At 41.7% G+C, this 18,797-nt stretch overlaps 1 protein-coding gene across 1 annotated transcript in view; it reads right to left on the bottom strand.

Annotated features, from left to right (window-relative positions):
* The window catches only part of LOC137124320 (collagen alpha-1(XI) chain-like), a 33,188-nt gene that overhangs the window by 1,588 nt on the left and 12,803 nt on the right, over positions 1–18,797 (bottom strand). Inside the window, exons 6-64 of the mRNA XM_067499178.1 lie at positions 17,935–18,057; positions 16,942–17,061; positions 16,719–16,847; positions 16,556–16,603; positions 15,570–15,611; positions 15,322–15,384; positions 15,163–15,237; positions 14,669–14,752; positions 14,523–14,579; positions 14,188–14,241; positions 14,027–14,080; positions 13,871–13,924; positions 13,730–13,783; positions 13,604–13,657; positions 13,473–13,517; positions 12,999–13,052; positions 12,179–12,223; positions 12,047–12,100; positions 11,911–11,955; positions 11,783–11,836; positions 11,619–11,663; positions 11,460–11,513; positions 11,112–11,156; positions 10,849–11,010; positions 10,714–10,767; positions 10,576–10,629; positions 10,444–10,488; positions 9,776–9,829; positions 9,629–9,673; positions 9,494–9,547; positions 9,174–9,227; positions 9,013–9,066; positions 8,804–8,911; positions 8,615–8,704; positions 8,476–8,529; positions 8,101–8,208; positions 7,820–7,927; positions 7,676–7,729; positions 7,507–7,560; positions 6,572–6,679; positions 6,382–6,435; positions 6,219–6,272; positions 6,087–6,140; positions 5,949–6,002; positions 5,687–5,794; positions 5,498–5,551; positions 5,147–5,200; positions 4,958–5,011; positions 4,700–4,753; positions 4,512–4,619; positions 3,699–3,752; positions 3,386–3,439; positions 3,199–3,306; positions 2,157–2,210; positions 2,013–2,048; positions 1,867–1,920; positions 1,433–1,748; positions 1,142–1,254; positions 901–969 (exon numbers count right to left, since the gene is read on the bottom strand). Of these exons, the coding sequence (XP_067355279.1) occupies positions 901–969; positions 1,142–1,254; positions 1,433–1,748; positions 1,867–1,920; positions 2,013–2,048; positions 2,157–2,210; positions 3,199–3,306; positions 3,386–3,439; positions 3,699–3,752; positions 4,512–4,619; positions 4,700–4,753; positions 4,958–5,011; positions 5,147–5,200; positions 5,498–5,551; positions 5,687–5,794; positions 5,949–6,002; positions 6,087–6,140; positions 6,219–6,272; positions 6,382–6,435; positions 6,572–6,679; positions 7,507–7,560; positions 7,676–7,729; positions 7,820–7,927; positions 8,101–8,208; positions 8,476–8,529; positions 8,615–8,704; positions 8,804–8,911; positions 9,013–9,066; positions 9,174–9,227; positions 9,494–9,547; positions 9,629–9,673; positions 9,776–9,829; positions 10,444–10,488; positions 10,576–10,629; positions 10,714–10,767; positions 10,849–11,010; positions 11,112–11,156; positions 11,460–11,513; positions 11,619–11,663; positions 11,783–11,836; positions 11,911–11,955; positions 12,047–12,100; positions 12,179–12,223; positions 12,999–13,052; positions 13,473–13,517; positions 13,604–13,657; positions 13,730–13,783; positions 13,871–13,924; positions 14,027–14,080; positions 14,188–14,241; positions 14,523–14,579; positions 14,669–14,752; positions 15,163–15,237; positions 15,322–15,384; positions 15,570–15,611; positions 16,556–16,603; positions 16,719–16,847; positions 16,942–17,061; positions 17,935–18,057 (4,218 nt within the window). The remainder of the gene's footprint in view (positions 1–900; positions 970–1,141; positions 1,255–1,432; positions 1,749–1,866; positions 1,921–2,012; positions 2,049–2,156; positions 2,211–3,198; positions 3,307–3,385; positions 3,440–3,698; positions 3,753–4,511; positions 4,620–4,699; positions 4,754–4,957; positions 5,012–5,146; positions 5,201–5,497; positions 5,552–5,686; positions 5,795–5,948; positions 6,003–6,086; positions 6,141–6,218; positions 6,273–6,381; positions 6,436–6,571; positions 6,680–7,506; positions 7,561–7,675; positions 7,730–7,819; positions 7,928–8,100; positions 8,209–8,475; positions 8,530–8,614; positions 8,705–8,803; positions 8,912–9,012; positions 9,067–9,173; positions 9,228–9,493; positions 9,548–9,628; positions 9,674–9,775; positions 9,830–10,443; positions 10,489–10,575; positions 10,630–10,713; positions 10,768–10,848; positions 11,011–11,111; positions 11,157–11,459; positions 11,514–11,618; positions 11,664–11,782; positions 11,837–11,910; positions 11,956–12,046; positions 12,101–12,178; positions 12,224–12,998; positions 13,053–13,472; positions 13,518–13,603; positions 13,658–13,729; positions 13,784–13,870; positions 13,925–14,026; positions 14,081–14,187; positions 14,242–14,522; positions 14,580–14,668; positions 14,753–15,162; positions 15,238–15,321; positions 15,385–15,569; positions 15,612–16,555; positions 16,604–16,718; positions 16,848–16,941; positions 17,062–17,934; positions 18,058–18,797) is intronic.

Raw genomic sequence — 18,797 nt, 5'->3', positions numbered from 1 at the left:
TTTGTCCAGTCTGCAACCCCTCACATCATTCCTGGGGATTGTATTGCTTATAAAACCAAGGATGGACCAACACCTGTCTTCCTCCAGGCCACACACAGGAGGGCTTTTTCTTTTTTGTGAAGCTACATTTTTTCAATCTACACTTTGCCTGGAGCTGTCCTCACTACATTCCTTGCCACAACTCACTAATAACATTTTTTGTATTACGGTCAGGTCTTTGTTGGTTCACTTGTCATTGCAGGTGTTAGCTATAGCTGCAGTCATCTTTGCTCTTCACTAAACTACTACCCCAAATTTAACACTTTCACCTAATCTTCATATTTGTTTAGCTGCAACAAGGACAAAATCCCTTACAGGTGTCCTATCTGAACAAAACATTTTTAGAACAACTACTGGTAGTCGAAGCCATTATTCTGCTGCAGTAGACTAATGCCCTGCCTCACTAATGTAACTCATGGCATTTATCACTTCAGCAGGCGACATGTCTGTTCTATGACAGAATGCAAATCTGCATTAGAAAATGAGCTCAGGCTTCTAAGTGAATAAGAAAACTTAAAAATAGTTTGTGTAGCAGCTCCCGCTCAGCTCGTCACTGATAATCTAATCGCTGCCAAATGTCCAACTTCAATTGGTCTGATGTCTTTGTCTTCACTATAAAACTGTGCAGGGCTGAAGGACACTCTAGTTAACAGCGTCTGCCAAAAGCTGTTCTGAAAAAAGTCACTTAATAAAATTAAAAGTGTCTCTTTAAACTGAAAAAAGCTAATTTGCATTAAATCAAACATGTCCCGCATTTGCAGCAGTGTTTTTAATTGATTTGTTTTCTTTTTCAATATAGTGGAATATGAAAACACATACAGCATTCTCACTGCATGCAAAACTATAACTATCACACTATACCTGTTTTCCTTTCCTGAATTTACTGTACCAGGTGCCAGGTGTTTCTCCTTTCCATGCTGCTAATTTCACCTGATGGCAAACAAACAAACAAACGAAAAACACTGAATCAATAAACAGATGATATTTAAGTCATTTCAATTTCTCTCCAAGTCGTTGATCTTTGGGCAAAGGCTCGTGTTGGTTTTGAACATTTCATCGAATACTTTTATTGCAAACTCTGTGTTTCTTTCTTTAAACTAACCGACTGGAACTTCTTGTCAGGATACAGACACGTTTCTCCCTCTGCGGTGAAGTTACAAAACACCTTGAAGGAGTCTCTATGGCAACCCTGGTTAGGATCTATCCAGTACTCACCTAAAGAGTGAGAAAGAATGAGAGCACTGCAGAAGGGCCAAAAATCACGGGTCTAGTACCATTGTCAACAACAAAAACACATGTAGCTGTCATTAGATGAAATAGAGAACACACACAGAGAAAATGAGTCTAGACATGAAGGGAGATAGATGGCAACAAACACAAACTGATAAAATACCATTGGCCAGCTCTGGGTAAAGGAGCCAGAGCTCCTTGCAGGTGCGGGCAGGGCTGTGGTATGTCCCTTTAGGATTACGCAGGCCTTCCACGTCCACTTTTATAGAGGACAGGGATGCAAACACTTCCTCCATGCCTTGGCCCTCCTTCACTTTCACCCCACTGTCCTGCTCAGCCTGATCCCCTTGCATCCACTCTTCCTCTCCTCCATCTATTCTGCCCTCTTCCTCTTCAAGTGCACCGCCGTCCACCAAGGTGTGGCCTCTCCTCCTCCTTCCTTGCTGGGGCAGAGGGAATATTCCAGCTGCGGGTGGTCCCTTAAAAGAGGAGAGATGACATATATGAAACTGCACAGGAGAGATGAAAGTGGAGGTGCAGCCACACATAATGTAGGTGTATGAAAGTAAATGAGGGTTGTAAAGTGGCACAACTCACTGGTGGTCCTGGAGGTCCTGCAGGCCCAGTGTCTCCTCTGGGGCCAATTGCACCCTAAATATACACACACATAGCAAGTTTGATCACTTTTGGGCTGTGGTGTAAAGTAGTAGCACTGATCAAAGAAATCAGTGAGTGTCATTCACCTGGTTTCCTTTGGAGCCCTTTACACCAGTAGCACCCTGTAAGAGTTAAAAGACGTGAGACATAGAGATGTTACGAGAATCCCCATGCTAACAATGGTGTTTATTTGCCATGCATGTACTGTCAAGATGGTGTTGTGTACTCACAGACAGACCCGTGGGGCCAGGAGGACCAGGGGGACCTGACAGACCAACCGAACCCTGAGATTAAACACAGATAAAGAGAACAAATCCCACTGGAGGTCAATAGCTTTCTCTTTGTCAACAAATCCCAGAGAGGCACTAAAACCCACGATGCCTTAATCTGTCCACTCAATCTGTTAACAAAGAATTCCAACCTAAGCCAACAACTGTGCTGCTGTAGAAAACCCTGCGGCCTGGTGTGGTGCACATAAATGCAGATTAATACAACTAAGTCAGTTGAAATGCTGCATTAGTTGGGGACTATAGCCCTGTGACCACTGATGGACACGAGATCAAGCAGGTGAGCTCATTTAACTATCTTAGGGTTCATATAGACAGTGATTGAACTTACAAATTTGCACAAGCTCATCAGAATTAACTGTAATGGATTTTGAGCATTTGTCCAAGCCAAATTTCTCCCAAGGGAGACAAATAAAGTGACTTTGACTTTGAAAACCTTCTTACTTCCCTACTCTGCATGTGGTAATCTAGCACTCGTTAAAATAAAATAAGAAAATCACTGTAATGTTTGTAATCTTCTTGACAATCCTACTGAGCTGGGATTATACCCAGTTTATATCAGGGCATTTGGTTTTATGGTGAAATGCTTGGCTGTTTGCTGTGCTTGCTTTTCAAGTACAAGGTTTCAGTACTGCGTTATTAATATGATATGGCCTATGATTGATTAATTACTCATTACACTAATATTATCTAATTCTGGCCTATGTGTCGTCACCCTCAACATGTCAATTAAAAGCTTTGGGAATGTGTAAGTTGTTTTTCTGTTAGCTACACAATGCCACTCAAAAAATTGTATATTATGTAATTTTTTTAAACTGGACTGACTGAAAAAAGAGCGAGAGATTTGATTTGTGTTATACTACACCCCAGACTTCATCAACTTTGGTCAGTAGGTACTGTGTATATTTGTGTGTGTGTGTGTGTTTGTGTGTGTGTGTGTGTGTGTGTGTGTGTGTGTGTGTGTGTGTGAGAGTGCTTTCGGGACCTCATCTCCTTTTGCACCTGGTGGCCCCTGGTTTCCTGGCAGTCCTCTGTCACCTTTTTCTCCCATGTCTCCTGGTGGCCCTATCACACCTATAAGACCACCGTGACCCTGCACAGACGGAACATATGACATCAAAATCGCAGTCAAGATCAGAGTGAATGTTTACCTGTGCACAGTACGCACGCACCTTATCTCCTTTCTTTCCAGGGTCTCCCTTTAGTCCAGGCAACCCCGGTGGACCCTGAGGAGATGATAGAATTTTTTTTTTTTTAAATGTGGCCAGTTAATATAAAAACATTAATTTATGACTTTGACAGAGAGGTAACTGGTGGTAAATAGGCATCCTACTAGAACATCTGCAGTTTCAAGGCAAAAAAACAAAAACAAATCAGAAGTTTGGCCATAATTGTTAAATAAAAGAATTATTTTCTCTTAATTGCAACTGTGAGTTTCTTCCTTTTTTTTCTCTATTGTGTTCTGGATTTAACGTATCACCTTACCATTGGGCCTGGTGGTCCTGTTTGACCTGGTGGTCCATTTAAACCCTGCTCACCCTGAGAGATAGATACAGAGACAGAAATAAAATGTCAACCTTTGTCTTATTTATGCTTCACTCCCACTGATTCTGCTCTCTCATTTTCAGGAATGTAACCATTCAAAAGAATTTTGATACAGTATTTCCACAATTAATGGTCCACAATAAGATACTTTTAACAATATTATAAAAATGTGGAGAAAAAGATAACTTAAAAAAGTCCTGTATTAGCGCCACAAACACAATAATAAAAACTCAGTTTTTGTAATTTAGCTGGTGTAGGCTCTGTAACTGAGGCTCCAACACAGTCTTTTCTTGCTGGATCTGTATGCTCTCATTGGTATCAATCTGTCAAGTCCATCACTGTGGCTTTCAGTATTTAAGCGATGGTGTGGAGTCCTTGCCCTTCATTCTTGACAGGGTCCTTAGCATCTGTGGTGTCGGCTGAGTCCAACAGGTCTTTGTCAGGGAGCATTGCAACGTTGTGGCTCCAGTTATACAGAGCGAGCTATTCTATTATGCAATTGCATCAACGATCAGTTTATGTATTATGTATCTCTGATTGGTGAGAATGGATGCACGTTATTTATTTGAACTGCCATGACAAAACATTTAGCAGACTAACTAAGCGACAACTGCCTTCAATCAAATGTGCTTGAGATGCAAGATATGAAGTATGTACAAATACTAGTGTGTGGCAACAGTTCGACCATCCAACCTGTCTATACCGTCGATAACTTGGTGATTCGTACATCCTGGGTCGTTATAACGGACTTACTGCAGGGCCGGGGATTCCTCTCAAGCCTTGTGGGCCCGGCTTCCCAGGGTGCCCCTGAGCACCAACAGGCCCCGTTTTCCCTATCGGACCTTCAAATCCGGCAGCACCCTGAAAGAGACAGAAAACATAGTGATCTCCAGGAGCTGTGAGTATTTTGAAGATATTTTAACAGTGATTCTAACTCCCACCTTCGCTCCTTTCAGCCCTATTTTTCCCTCCTTTCCTGCTTTACCCAAGTGGCCCTGAAAAACATTTAAACATTTTTAACCAGAATCTGTCATACAGATGCACTGGGGCACAAAGATACACACAAACTGTTAGGAAAACTTCATCCTAACAGAGAAGGAGTAATTATTTTTCTTTCGGTAATATAACAGCAAACAGAAAATAACAACTGTCAGTGCAGCAGCAGTGCATGAAGGCACTGAAAACAAAAACATACATACCCTTCGTCCAGGCGGTCCAGGGGGACCAGGTTCGCCTGTTGCTCCTGGTGGTCCCTTGACAGATATAAAGAAATGTGTCAGATAGATAGTTATTATGTTGCATGATGATAGCACATTTAATATTTATTAATTTAACAGCGTTGTGGATATCACAGTGCATGAAGTATGATAGAGATGAGAGAGGCTCACAGATTTTCCAGGATCTCCTGTGTCTCCTTTATTCCCAGGCAGACCATCAACACCCTATTGAGGGAAGAAAAATGGATTGCAGAGGAAAATACATTTAAAAAATTAACCCACAAGGGTTTTTGTATTCTTTCCTTGTCAGTCTGTTTAATTGTTTTTCATAATAATGACTGATTTCTTCAAAATGGCCTTAAACATCGTTAAACCAAAACAAACAAACTGTGGTCTGTCACAGAAACTTTCCTTTTTGTCAGCCTTTGTTGGATTTGGTAGGATTTTGAAAAACTAAAAGAATGTGAAATATGATCAAGAAGAAATAAAAGAGGAGGACAAAGAGAAAGAGCAGGCACTCACATTGGGTCCAGCCTCTCCCTGCTGTCCAAGGTCCCCAGTGAGGCCTATAGGACCCTGAAGAAGACAGTTTGGTCAAAAAAAAAAAAAATAGTCTGTTGGATTAAGCTGATGTCTAAACTAGTGGCGTGTGAAAAACTAAGTTCAAACCAAAATAAGACCATTTCATTTATTGCTATGCATGTTTCTCACAGAGTTGCCCTTGGGTCCATCTTCCCCAGTGGTACCCCTGGGGCCTGGAGGACCAGCTGCTCCAGAAGGGCCTGTGTCTCCCTTCTCACCCTGTTCTCCTTTTTCTCCCTAAAGTAGTGAAGGACCACAGTGAGAGATTAAGAGTGGCGAGGCAGAGGAGATGAGCAAGAGAGACCTAAAAATTGCAGATGGTCGGGGGACAATTCAAATTTTTGATCAAGGGGTTGGCCAAAAATATAAATAAAAAAGCAAACTAACTTACTGTCTTTCCTGATACACCAACTGGTCCAGGGTCACCTGCCTCACCATCCTCCCCCTAAGAAAGAAAGACATTGAGTGTTAAAAACCTGAGATCTTCTAGTTCTTCTTAGTGTAAAGGTATCATAGTTAGTTACTTTACCTTCTCTCCAACAACACCTGGCTGACCTATCATCCCTGTACGACCAGGTGGACCCTGCACAGAACAGACATCACAAATCCCCATTAGCATATGATACAAGGCGGAATAAGGACACATAAATATTTACCTTACCTGTCCTCCAATAGGCCCCTGAGCACCACTGGGACCCTGTTGCCCAGGTGGACCCTAAAACCAGGTATGTGATGAGGGATAAATAATTAAAAGTTGTTGTTTATAAATGAAGGAAAACATGATGATAATAAAGTGCAGATCTTTAAACAGTATATAAACTGACCATTAGTCCTACGTGTCCACTCTCACCCTTTTCTCCTGGGAGGCCAGGCATGCCCTTGGAAATGACACACACACACACACACACACACAGAGAAAGTATTAGATAAATTGAGAAAAAAAGCTTAATGTTCAGTCCACATTTTGTATGTAGAGGACATTTCAATAGACAGCACCCTGCACTCAAATCTCACCTGTAAACCTATAGGACCTTTAGCACCCTTGAAGCCGCGCAGTCCTTCATCTCCTTTTGGCCCGTACATGCCTTGCTGGCCCCGGGGGCCTGGCAGTCCATCTACACCCTAGAACACCGAGGAGGAGACCTTACAACCTTGAAATTAGTTATTTAATGTGATTGTAACTCCTATAAAAAACAGTTTAAATTGAATTTTCAGTTAATGATTGACATTGTGATTATAGGCACTCTGCAGTACAGACTACATCTTGTAAATCTTTGTCATAAACTCATCTTTTTTAGGAAACGGCTCTAATCTTGCTGCACTGAGTTTCAAGAGCTGTAATAGCCCTCACTGTAACAAAGGATAAAATAAAGAAAGGCCTCTAAATAATGCAGTACACTTCAGCAGCTGCACAAGCTACAGCCTCCAAAATTATGAATCAACATCTATCTAAAACAATTTGAACAAAAACTGAACATTACAATCTTCATGAAGGAGGATTTACTGCAGATCCTCTGTATTAATGTTCTGCACTTGGTAAATGTTCTTTACGTTCTTTGCTTTTCTACCTATCGGCAACTGAAAGTGCTTTACACTGCTTCTTATTCACCCATTCACACTCACAATCACACACACACTCACACACTGATGGGGGAGCTGCTATGCAGTTGGCCAACGCTCACCGGGAGCAACTAAGTTGGGGTTCAGTGTCTTGCTCAAGGACACTGCCGGGGATTGAATGAACAACTGCGAGATTGGTGGACAACCGCTCTACCTTCCTGCGCCACAGTCGCCCCCATTAGAACAACGAACAACTGCGAGATTGGTGGACAACCGCTCTACCTTCCTGCGCCACAGTCGCCCCCATTAGACTGCATTATAGCTCAAAGTCTGTGGTACAGTGATTTTGTCAAGTCGGTTAAAAGCAAAAATACAGAATGCGAACTCACTGGTAGCCCTGGTTGACCAACAGGCCCTTGAGTACCAGTGGAACCTGGAGGGCCCTGTAAAAAAAGAGAAGGGCTAAGAGATTCACTGATAAATCAGAAATGATAAGGGCTTCCCGTTATTATGACGTACAGCTCATGTAGAAATGTTCATCCAGCTGCAGCTACTTACTGCTTCCCCTTTGTCTCCTTTGCTGCCTTTCTGTCCGGGTCCTCCCTGCTCTCCCTGTGGACACAAACACACACAATTTATATCAGCAGCACAAACACACCAATCTCACTCTGCCTCACTGACTCACAGACACATCCGGATTACCTTATCTCCATCATCTCCTGGAGGTCCTGCAGGACCTGTAGCTCCAGGCATTCCTACAGGACCCTGATCTCCATCCTGGCCTGCTGGTCCAATTGGACCTTTCTCTCCCTGGATCACAAACACACACATACGCCATGTATCATCCTGCATACATACTAATACAAGATGCATCAAAAAGCAGATTCCCTGTCCATAATAATTAGCTACTTTTACTACAATAAAAAAATAAAATAACAGAACAAAAAAAAATTAAAGTAACATAGCAGAAAAGATATAAGTACAGGTTCGCCCTTTTCTCCCATTGGTCCAGGTCCTCCAATTGGTCCAGCCCGACCAGGTTGTCCAATGGCTCCAGCTGCTCCTGAAGGGCCCCTCTCACCTGCTGCTCCCTAGAGATAAGAAGTACAGTTTATCGAATGTATTTTTAGATAAAAGCATGGACAATCTGACTATATATATAAATGCTTTGGTTTTAGTACATCACAAAATATATAATATTATAGCCGTACATTTTTATATGAATTACTTTACTCAAAGGTGAACTGATTATTCTCTTATTGGACTTGGTCATGTAGACAAATCAATAAAGTGTTGAAAAACTCACCTCTAACAAACAAATAGTTGATTTTAGAAAGCACAGATGTAATGTTACTCACTATTAGTCCTGGGGATCCGGTCGGCCCTGATCCTCCTTTCAAGCCAGGGGGTCCCTGGAAAGATCAAGCTTGTATTATTTAGACTATGAAGAAATTAAATAATCTGTATGTTGTGTGTAGCTGTTTGTGTGCATGTTACCATTATTCCTGGGGCTCCTCTGCTTCCCCTGAACCCTTTCAGTCCTGGAGGACCATTCTTTCCAGATGTCCCAGGTAAACCTGGATCACCCTGAGAAGCAGAAGAAAAAAATAAAAATATATATACACGCAAAACACAAATCTATGAAGTGATGATAGTCAATGTTTTGTTAACTTTATGCGGACCCACCTTGCCACCTTCCTTCCCAGCGGTTCCAGGTAAACCCTGCTCTCCAGGTACCCCTGGTGCCCCTGGGTGACCTCGGTCCCCTGTTGGGCCAGGCTCTCCTGATTTTCCCTGAAATGCACGGACGTATTTTTGAATCAGTCACACAAATAGAGACAAGAAGCACAGTAGAAATTTTACATAACAGTACTGATTCAAAATTTTGAGCTCACCTGTGGCCCGACAACACCTGCAGGTCCAGGAGGTCCCGTCTTTCCTTGGAAACCCTGTAGTTAAAGTACTGATGTAAAACTGGAGTATATATTCTGGTGTGCGTGTATGTGAGTGTGGTGAAGATCCCTCTTTAACTTTTAGTACATTTGAATTCACTTACCGGCTCTCCTCTTTGGCCTGGGTGACCTGGGAGTCCATCCTTCCCTCCAGGGCCCTGCACATAAAACCCAACACATTCACAAACAGTGACACAAATTTATAGAGCCTTAGGATAAAACTGATTTCCAGAGTTTACATGATGTCTATAAAATTAATCTGGGTAATCGCAAGTCACTGCATTTTATGAATTGAGTTGTTGAATATTCAACAAAATCTTCATTTTAAATTCAAAAGAAAAAATTATTCATAGATCAACTCTAAATTTGTGCATGTGTGTAATTGTGTCAATATGCAAAAATCTGTATACACACTGTAACTTACAATTGATCCTTTAGGACCTGGCTCTCCATTTCTCCCCTGTGGCCCTTGAGGTCCCTAAAACAGGAAGTACAACAGGATATTAGTCACTGACCAATCAATAAGTTGATTTAATATTTAATCTGGTGTTTTTCTTACCCTTTCTCCTGGAGATCCTGGGGGCCCATCATGCCCTGAGGTGCCCTATGAAAATTAAAGTAATAGGGAGAAATTGATGAGTATATTTATCTGCCAATAATGACTGATGAAGTGTTACCTCTGGCTATAAGCAGAGAGTCAGTTGACCTTTTCTCCAGATTTCCCTGTAGATCCTCTTGCCCCTCTGGCACCTCGTGCACCCTGCCATAAGAGAAATACATGTAAGACCACAATTATTCAAATAACTCAGCAGTTCATTAAGTAGTGACTCACTGAACATTGAACTTTCAAGGAATTATGCTTTTAATAGACACAGGGACATTCTGATGCCAGTTTGAGAATTGGTAAATTAGCAGTGATTGATTTGCAACACTGATTGCAAACACTGACTGATACGTTTTTACTCATTTTGGACAAGAATAAAGGTCAGGGAGCACAGACAGACAAGAAAACAACCTAATCCCGGTTGCATACTGACAAACACTGCCATATTTTAATGAATGCTAACTAAACAATCTAATTAACTTTGTTAAAATGACAACTTATGTACACTTTCCTTGCTAGTGCAGCATGGATGTTAGTGACTCACAATATGGAGAGGACAAATGTTTCAGCTTTTCAGGATTGCAACTTCAGTGACCTTCAACAAAGTGACCTTTGAGTTACAAAGACTAATGGAAGAGAGGAGATCTCGGAAAGGGGACTCCAGCTCTCTACTCCTAGTCACATTTCTCACCCGCCTTTGAAAGTCCAAAACTTTCAGTGAAATGTTTCATCTAGTTAACTAGGGGAATGTTTTGAGACTCATCACTCACATTTGGACCCCTCTGGCCTGCTGCACCCGATGGTCCTGCAGGACCCTGGTTAATAGCACAAAACATAAGATATTATGGGAAACAAAATGTATCACCTATTAATCAAATCATGATTTTATATTCTCTACTCACCTTTTTCCCCTTCTCTCCGGCAGCTCCCAGTACACCCGGAAAACCATCTGAACCCTGGGGAGGTGAAAAGCACAGGCTCACTTTGTGTAACTTGTTTACATTAACTAAAGCTATCATTGATTATTTTATTTATTTTACCTTCTGTCCCTGTCGTCCAGGATATCCTGGCAGCCCAGGAACTCCAAGTTTTCCCTGTAAAAAACAGAGACAGTGTGTCTCCTCTTGTACAAGCCTTTTATAGGAGTTAACATTTTACACGACACAGCTTTATACCTTCTCTCCAGGAATACCAGCAGCCCCAGGTTCCCCTTGAGGACCCATCTGGCCCTTGGGCCCCTCAGGCCCATCTTCTCCTCGACCACCTAGAGCTCCGTTGTCTCCAACATCCCCCTTTGGTCCCATCTCCCCCTTTGCCCCTGACAAACCATCCTCCCCCTGTAGATGGATAAATGTAGAGTGAAATCACTCATTGTAGTGAAAAATGACATTCTTTGGGCATGATCACATCTTAAATGTGCCACTTTTCTGTCTCTCACCTTCTCGCCTTTGCTCCCCTTTAATCCTCTGACTCCATCTGCTCCCTGTTAAACAGGAGAGAAAAACAGAGAAAAAAACCAACCAAAGCAAATCAACAAAAAAAAGAAAACACATAATATCATTGAGATTGCTAGCATGTGACCTCTGAATCACTTAGTTACAGTTAGATAGCCTAAGCAAGGCCGGGAATTGTATGTAATCACAGCTTGTCATACGTGGTAATTATATATTATATATAATTACAATAGAGCTTTGGCCTGGATATCTGAATGCTTAGTGTTGCAGTGTCCTGGGTTCAAGTCTGCACTTGCAATATTAGATCAAATCTTCTGATTTGCATTTTCTACCTTAACACCTCGTTGTCCCGGGTATCCCACAGGCCCCTGCACACCCGGAGGACCCTATAAATGAACACACAAATGCATTAAGATGCTTGACACCTACTCATAAACTGTAACAACACCGACTCAACATGCAGGAACAGGCATGCAGTTCAACGGACTTACCGGCAGTCCTTTTTCACCTGGCGTGCCTTCCCTTCCAGGGTGACCCTGTTGACAAGAGATCAAATAATAACATGTAGTTGTGATTTTAAGGCTTGGATTAGGATTCTGATGCATTAAATCAAAAAGACTTTGACAAATATAGTTCACAGAATACATGTACTTACAGGAGGCCCATCGTTTCCAGGTAAGCCTTGCATCCCTTTCTTCCCTTGAGGCCCCTTCAAGACAAGAAAGTTCTAGTAATCAGTCATGAATTCAATGAAGTGTAACATTCAAACTAAATTTTTCTTACCTTTTCTCCTGGCAGCCCTACTAAGCCCTGTGGACCAGGAAAACCCTATAGGAAAGATGTGACATTGGTATTTACAGTATGTGTTTGCAATTTTGAAAACTGCTTGCTTTTGTTATTTTCTGTTCTGTGTTCCTACCAGAATTCCAGGGTTGCCTTGCTGACCAGGTGCTCCAACTTCTCCTGGTGGTCCCTGTTACCAACAGGAAATAAGGTCACAGGGATGGACAAGCCATCATCTTCTACTGTCTACTAACTTTACTATACTCACTATGTTTCCCTTTGAACCTTGAACCCCGTCAATTCCTCGAATTCCCTGGGAGGACAGAAAGGAATGGAAAAAACGTTTTAAAAGCAGATTGTGGATTTGCCAGCTCTATACTGGGTCTATTAATGCTGCGTCTTTCTACCTTACAAAGCGCTTTTTACATTGTTGCTTCAAGCTCACACACAAAAAGCCCATAGCCTGACCCACAGCATCTAGGCATTCAGTGTCTTGCCCCACGGCAGACTAAAGAAGACATAAATAGAATCCATTGCCTTCTGTCTACAGATTTCTTTCCTGAGGCTTGTTATATGAGCCTCCTGGGGCTACAACCAACTGGAATGAAAAATAGTCAAAAACACCACTGATGTGGCTAAACCACTTACTTGCTAAGGGCGTTTAATGATTAATTAACCAGCAACAGCAGGTATAGATATATAATTTAAACACCTCTATGTCCTAACAAGTGCTAACCCGTGTAGCTACAGGTGGAAAGATAAGCTGTGCAAACTGCAACAAATTGCTTCAGGTCTTTGGAAATGCGATGCTGTGTTTGGCAGCGAGACAGGCATTTGCTAAGAAGAGATAAGAATTACATAACATCGTGTTTAACAAATTAAGAACTATTGTAATTCTGTTGTTAAACATTATCATATGGAAGTATCTGCTAGTAGCAGCCCTGCTGCATGAATCTTGGCGGTGAGAAGGACAAACACAGACGTGAGAAGACAGGAAAATGGTCAAGACTTCATGTGTGGGACAATGAATGTTGTGTTTGAGTGTGTGTGTATGTGCGGAGGTGTTATGTAAAAAAGCGTTCTCTCACAGGCTGCCCTGGGGGACCGGGATGACCTCTAGGACCATTCAGACCTCTAGAACCCTGAAAGACACATAAATACAAAGTTTACATAGTTACAGACATATATAAGAACATATCGGAATGTGTGCTCTCACACCGGTATCTCTGTGAGGATCAATCTTACTTTTAGACCCAATTGAGACAATTCTATAAAGCTTCTTCAATGAAGTGTGTAAAGATGAACATTTAGTTTTAAGGAGACAGGTGGGAATATTGAATGTTGAGGTTAAAATGAGGGGCTATGCTATAATGTTAATGTGAAATGGGGACTTCTAGGGTTTCTACAGTGACTGAGTATACGTCTGTCTGTGCCAGACAGTGTGTGTGTTTAGTGAAGTCTTGTCTAATAGGCTGAGAAGTACTAACTAGGATTAAAATCATTGTTGTGCTGGTGTTCAACAAAGTAATTGTATGTGTGCGTGTTTGCTTGTAGAAACTTACGGCATCTCCTGGTTGTCCTCTTGGCCCAGTTGGCCCCTCTGAGCCCTGGAAAAAAAACCCAAACAGTAAAACCTACGTTCAAAATAATACAGAAGCATAAACGTGAATACCTACAACTGCCAGACACTCACCTTTTCTCCTGGCTCTCCTAGAGGACCTATAGGGCCTGGCTTCCCCCTGTCCCCCTGAGAGAATACACAAGTGTTGGCATTTATTTCATGAATCACCAGCTTCACTCAGTAAGCCGGACAACTTACTTTATGTCCTTTGTTACCGGGGAGACCGGGCAAGCCATCAAACCCTCGATCCCCCTGGGAAAAAGAGGCAGATTACTGCATATTTTAAGAAGGCAGAGACAGAGCAGTCAGTGAGTGAACGCAGTGATCATTCTTCCTCACCTTTGCTCCAGTCTCTCCTATTGCACCACGGCCTCCATCTCCGCCCGCTCGACCCTAGCGACCACACATACACTTACAGTTAGACATGGTTGATTCCTGATCACTGTCATACTGTAAATGAATCACTGACGACTGAGAAAAGTCCACTTGTCTCACCTTTTTCCCAGGTCGTCCTTTTTGACCTGGGATGCCTGTCATTCCTGAAGGACCCTGGGGAGAAAAAGTTGGAAAGAGAGCAAGTGATGGTCAAGTTGGTTCACAACGAAGTTCAAGTGTTGCGCACAGTAATGTGTTGCCACGACAACCAGCTAACTCACCGGTGGCCCCATGTCTCCACTGGCCCCCTTCAGCCCAGAGGGACCTGGTGCTCCCTGGGAAAAAAGTTCACAAAATTAAGTTGGTTTTTGCCACACTACAACTGTTAAAGACATACACAAGTCTAACGAAAACAAATGCGTTGTTGAAGTAATCCAAATTATTCATTAAGCAGTAGTTTGGTTTGTTGAATTTAATCAAAAGGGGAAAACTCTAAAATGACTGTGCTGCATCGCGGAATCTGTTCTTCAGCACACTGCTATCCTGCATCTCCTTGTCATCTGTCTCAGGAAACGGAAACGCCAAAATGACAGCATGTTGTATGCATATGTCTCACCAGTGGTCCAGGTCTTCCCCTAAGGCCTAACGGACCTGGAGGTCCCTTCATTGCCAGCTGGAACAGGAGGAAGAAGTCAGACACACAAATTGTTGGAAATCTATGTCACCCGTTTGTGTGTCTGTGCTTTTCAGCAGTCTGTGTACCTTGGTCTGCTGCAGGATGGCCTGAGCCTGCGCCTCCTGCGCTGAGACCACAGCACCTGTCCGTGGATCACCACCTGACTGAAACTACACACACACACACACACACACACACACACACACACACACACACACACACACACACACACACACACACACACAGGAGATGCTTTTCAACCTTGGCACTCCACCCAGTGGTCAATACACAACACTGCTATGTAGTTCCGATTGGTAAAACTAATGAAAAAGCTGATTAAATGAGAAAAATAGCTAATGCAGATGCTTCCACATCGACTACGATAAGGGCACAAATTTTCCAACATACGGTGAATTTGTGCAACAATCCTGAGTCAGCCCATTTCACTGGTAAAACCTTCACATTCACACTTTCCCTTGCCCTGAGGCTCTGTTAAAGGTTAGGAGTACCAAATAGCTGCCAAAGCAACATCACTGCACTTTGTGGAGTCTTAGGGGACTTAAAAATATCGTCACGTTACCGGTATGAGCATGATGTTTCCTGGGGGACCTGGGATCCCATCAGCTCCATTAAGGCCTGGTCGCCCTGGAGGGCCCTGAGAGGAGACAGACACTTATGGAGAAATGCCAAAATGTTTTGTACTCAGGCACTAACAAAACAAACAAGGAAAAATTCTCACCAGCTCTCCGGGTTCTCCTCGAGGTCCCACTAGTCCTGTGATTCCAGGAGGTCCAGGCTCCCCCTGCAAACACACAATCACAACTGAAAGTGGAACTAGGATCTATTCAATTACTATCTTTCATTTTTCATATTCAAATATATTATAGTGGTGCTTGTACCCATACAAACTAGATGTTTCATACATAAATATTAAAATAAAACATATTTTAAAGTGAGTTTAACATTTATCATCAAACAAAAACTGACCTCAGGTCCTGGAGGCCCATGTGGTCCTGTGATCTGTGTTCCCTGGACAAATTTCACAAAAATCAAGTTTAAGGTCTTAGGTTTAGGGTTGTTTATTTATATATTTAGCTTGTGATAAATCAATTCTAGAGTTCCTACTCATCAAATAGCTGCCACTCACAAATACTGTCATTTTTATATTGGCTATTTAAAAAAACAAGATATTGACATATCCAATGTTATATTTTTACACTGTGCAGTTTGTGACAATGTGACAAGATAAAAAGAAAATAATACAATCCCTTTAATTTGGTTACTACAGAATTGGGAGATTGGCTAAATTTACCTCCTGATAAATAAAATTAATAGTAGTTGTGGTAAGTATGAAAGTGACCTATTATATTATGCTATCAATTAATAATGTCATGTAGCACATTTATTTAATCATATAAAAGGCACTGGTGGTATTTTGATGCATATGACAATGGACATTTTTTGATTTGTTCTGCAGTTGAGAAAGTATTTATGGATTATAATCCATAAATTTGTAACTTCTAATCTAATCTAATCTAAATATTATTTTTGCATCAATTATGAAATATTTTAGTTTTGCACGGCTAGGTAATAAGCTAGGTTATACAAATCCATATCATAATTATTATAACAGTTTAATATTTGCATCAACTATATTCATCAGAGACTTCTAGTGAACAAATATGTTGCTTCTTTCATGTTTTAACATACATTTAATTTATTTGAAAAATAGTATTTTCTTATTGGCTGAAAATCCTCCCACTGTTGATACAACTGTGACAAACAAAAATCTGATGATATAACTGTCCGGCTAATTAATTTACGGGTCCTTACCTAAAACAATTTTAAGCTAAGGAAAAAGCTATTAAAGATCAGAAATACAGGAAAGTTTCCAACACCAGACCTACCTGTGCTGTGTGTCTGTGTGTGTGTGTGTGTGTGTGTGTGTGTGTGTGTGTGTGTGTCTTTCTCACCACTCCCAAATAGGCCGGTTCTCCTTTCTGTCCTTTCTCTGGTATATCCTAATGAGAGGAGATCGTACAGAGACAGAGACTGAGAGGCACAGAAGGGTAGTTCTCAGTTCTTTACACACACATGATTTTCTTTTTCTTAAGAGTGTGACACATTGAATGGTACCTGAGCATTAAGATGTAACTCTTTTTCTCTCTCTGCTGGCCCATAGCGTTCATCATATTCTTCTTCATATTCATACTCGTTCACGTGGTAGTAATCTGTAGTGTTGTCATAGTCACCAAACTCTAAATTCTGGCCAACAAAGAAACACAGAGACAAATACTGACGTTAACAGAAACACAGACACAAAGCTAAGCACATGCTATGGCTCTCTCTGTTGTCTCACCTCGTACTCTGTGAGATCAGGACCTGTGGTCACGGTGGAGAGGGAGATGTCGTCAGAGAAGTCGCTGTAGTCAAACTCCTCAAACTCTTGGACCACACGTTTCTTGGGTGCTTCATCCACCTGAAAACCAAAGGGATCAAAATAGAAGACAAATCAAAATGCTGCAGAAACAAGTGATGACGCACGTGTGGCCGTTATTTCTTCATACGGAGAACACAAAAATGGACAATGTAGCTGATGCATGAACAAAAATGTCCGAAATGTCATACTAAGATATCAGAAACACTTCCTTTACCAGGCTACTTTGCCGAGTGATCTGTTACAAAAAGAATTTCTTGAAAAATTTCTGGAAAGCATGGCACCGTCCTTACAGCTACAGCTGGCCTGCAGCCTTTATTTTAGCTTCTTTGGGCCATCACATTACAGCATGACAGCTTCATCTCTGCCCATATTCCATGTTTTTCTTTGGCTTGTTCATGCTTTTTGAACTGCTGGTGCTAAAACAATAAAAAAAAAGTGCATGTAATAAACCAGGAACACTGGTGTGGTTTGAGTTCTAAGCCAGATTATAAATCAAACAGTGGAAGAGGATTTATAGAGTACTGGCACACAGAACGTGCCAAACTACACTAGATCCCAAATTATTTAGTGAATTTTACTAAAAACTATAATTTAACATAAACAGCTGGAGCTATCTGAGTGATGCACCTTAAACACTGTGTATAAGTGTTATTGCAACCTAATACTTGGTGAAAATTCCACACAGAAAATTCCTCCACAGCCCACAGTTACTTTTGTAACTTACTTTTGTTACGTTGAGTAAAAGTTTTCGTAGTGTGAATATGTGACTGGCCTGGTCTGGAAAAGTGTGTGAAATGGTCTGTTTAGACCAATACCCCACATGGCTGACATGATTTTTGACTGTCTCCAAGTACACATGTGGTTCAGCTCTCTCTCTGCCTTCTCTGATTGGATGTTAGAAGGGAAACGTGCCTCCTCAGCCTCTGTTAATATGCTGTCGTAGGGCAACGGTGAATCACAGTCCGGGATGTAGTCCTCACAGTACCTCTCGGCTGCTCTAGGGTCATCTACAATGAGCAGCTGCTGGATGTCTCCCTGTGTCATAACAACACACACAAAGAAAACCGAGCAAATTACTCACTTACATGGTGAAACCATATGAGCAACAGGATTCCACATGAAGAGTCACATATCATTATGGATGTTATAACTGCTCCTTACTGCTCAATATGTCATCAATTACATGAAGGCCATGTTATATGTGTCTCCCATTTCTTTATCTTTGACTGTATGTGTTCACTTAGTCAGATCAAAGTGACTTAACAGGCTCTTTTGGTCATAGCTCTGCAATTAATTGTCTCCAGATCTATGCTCTCACAGTGCCAGCACATTAAATCCACCGACACAAAGCCTTCCTCGCTCTATTTTATGCACACGTCCACACACATGGTAGAGAGTCAACGCCAAATGTGGCCTTCAGGTGACGAATGGTTGTGGCGAGTGAGGCCACAACAAAAACAGAAACCACAAAAGTCTACAAAGCTTTATATACAGCTACACATTTGAAAACCATTTTACTCAGTGTTAATTGTGAATACTTGTCAGATATTTGTAGGTTTATATAGATTAGGGGCAGCGGAGTAGGTAGCACTACTGTCTCACAGCTACAAAGTGCTAGCTGTGGCCTTTCTGTATGAAGTTTGCATGTTCACCCCGTGGTTGTGTGGGTTTTTGGCAGGTAATCCAGTTTTCACCCGCAGTCAAAACATTAATTGGTGACTCTAAATTGCTCTTAATTGTGAATGTCAATGGTTGTCCGTCTGTGTTGTGGTCCT

Source organism: Channa argus, chromosome 3 (assembly GCF_033026475.1).
Source record: "Channa argus isolate prfri chromosome 3, Channa argus male v1.0, whole genome shotgun sequence".
NCBI classification, from domain to species: domain Eukaryota; kingdom Metazoa; phylum Chordata; class Actinopteri; order Anabantiformes; family Channidae; genus Channa; species Channa argus.
Note: the sequence above shows the minus strand (reverse complement) of the source record. Positions and strands in the feature narration are given on the sequence as shown.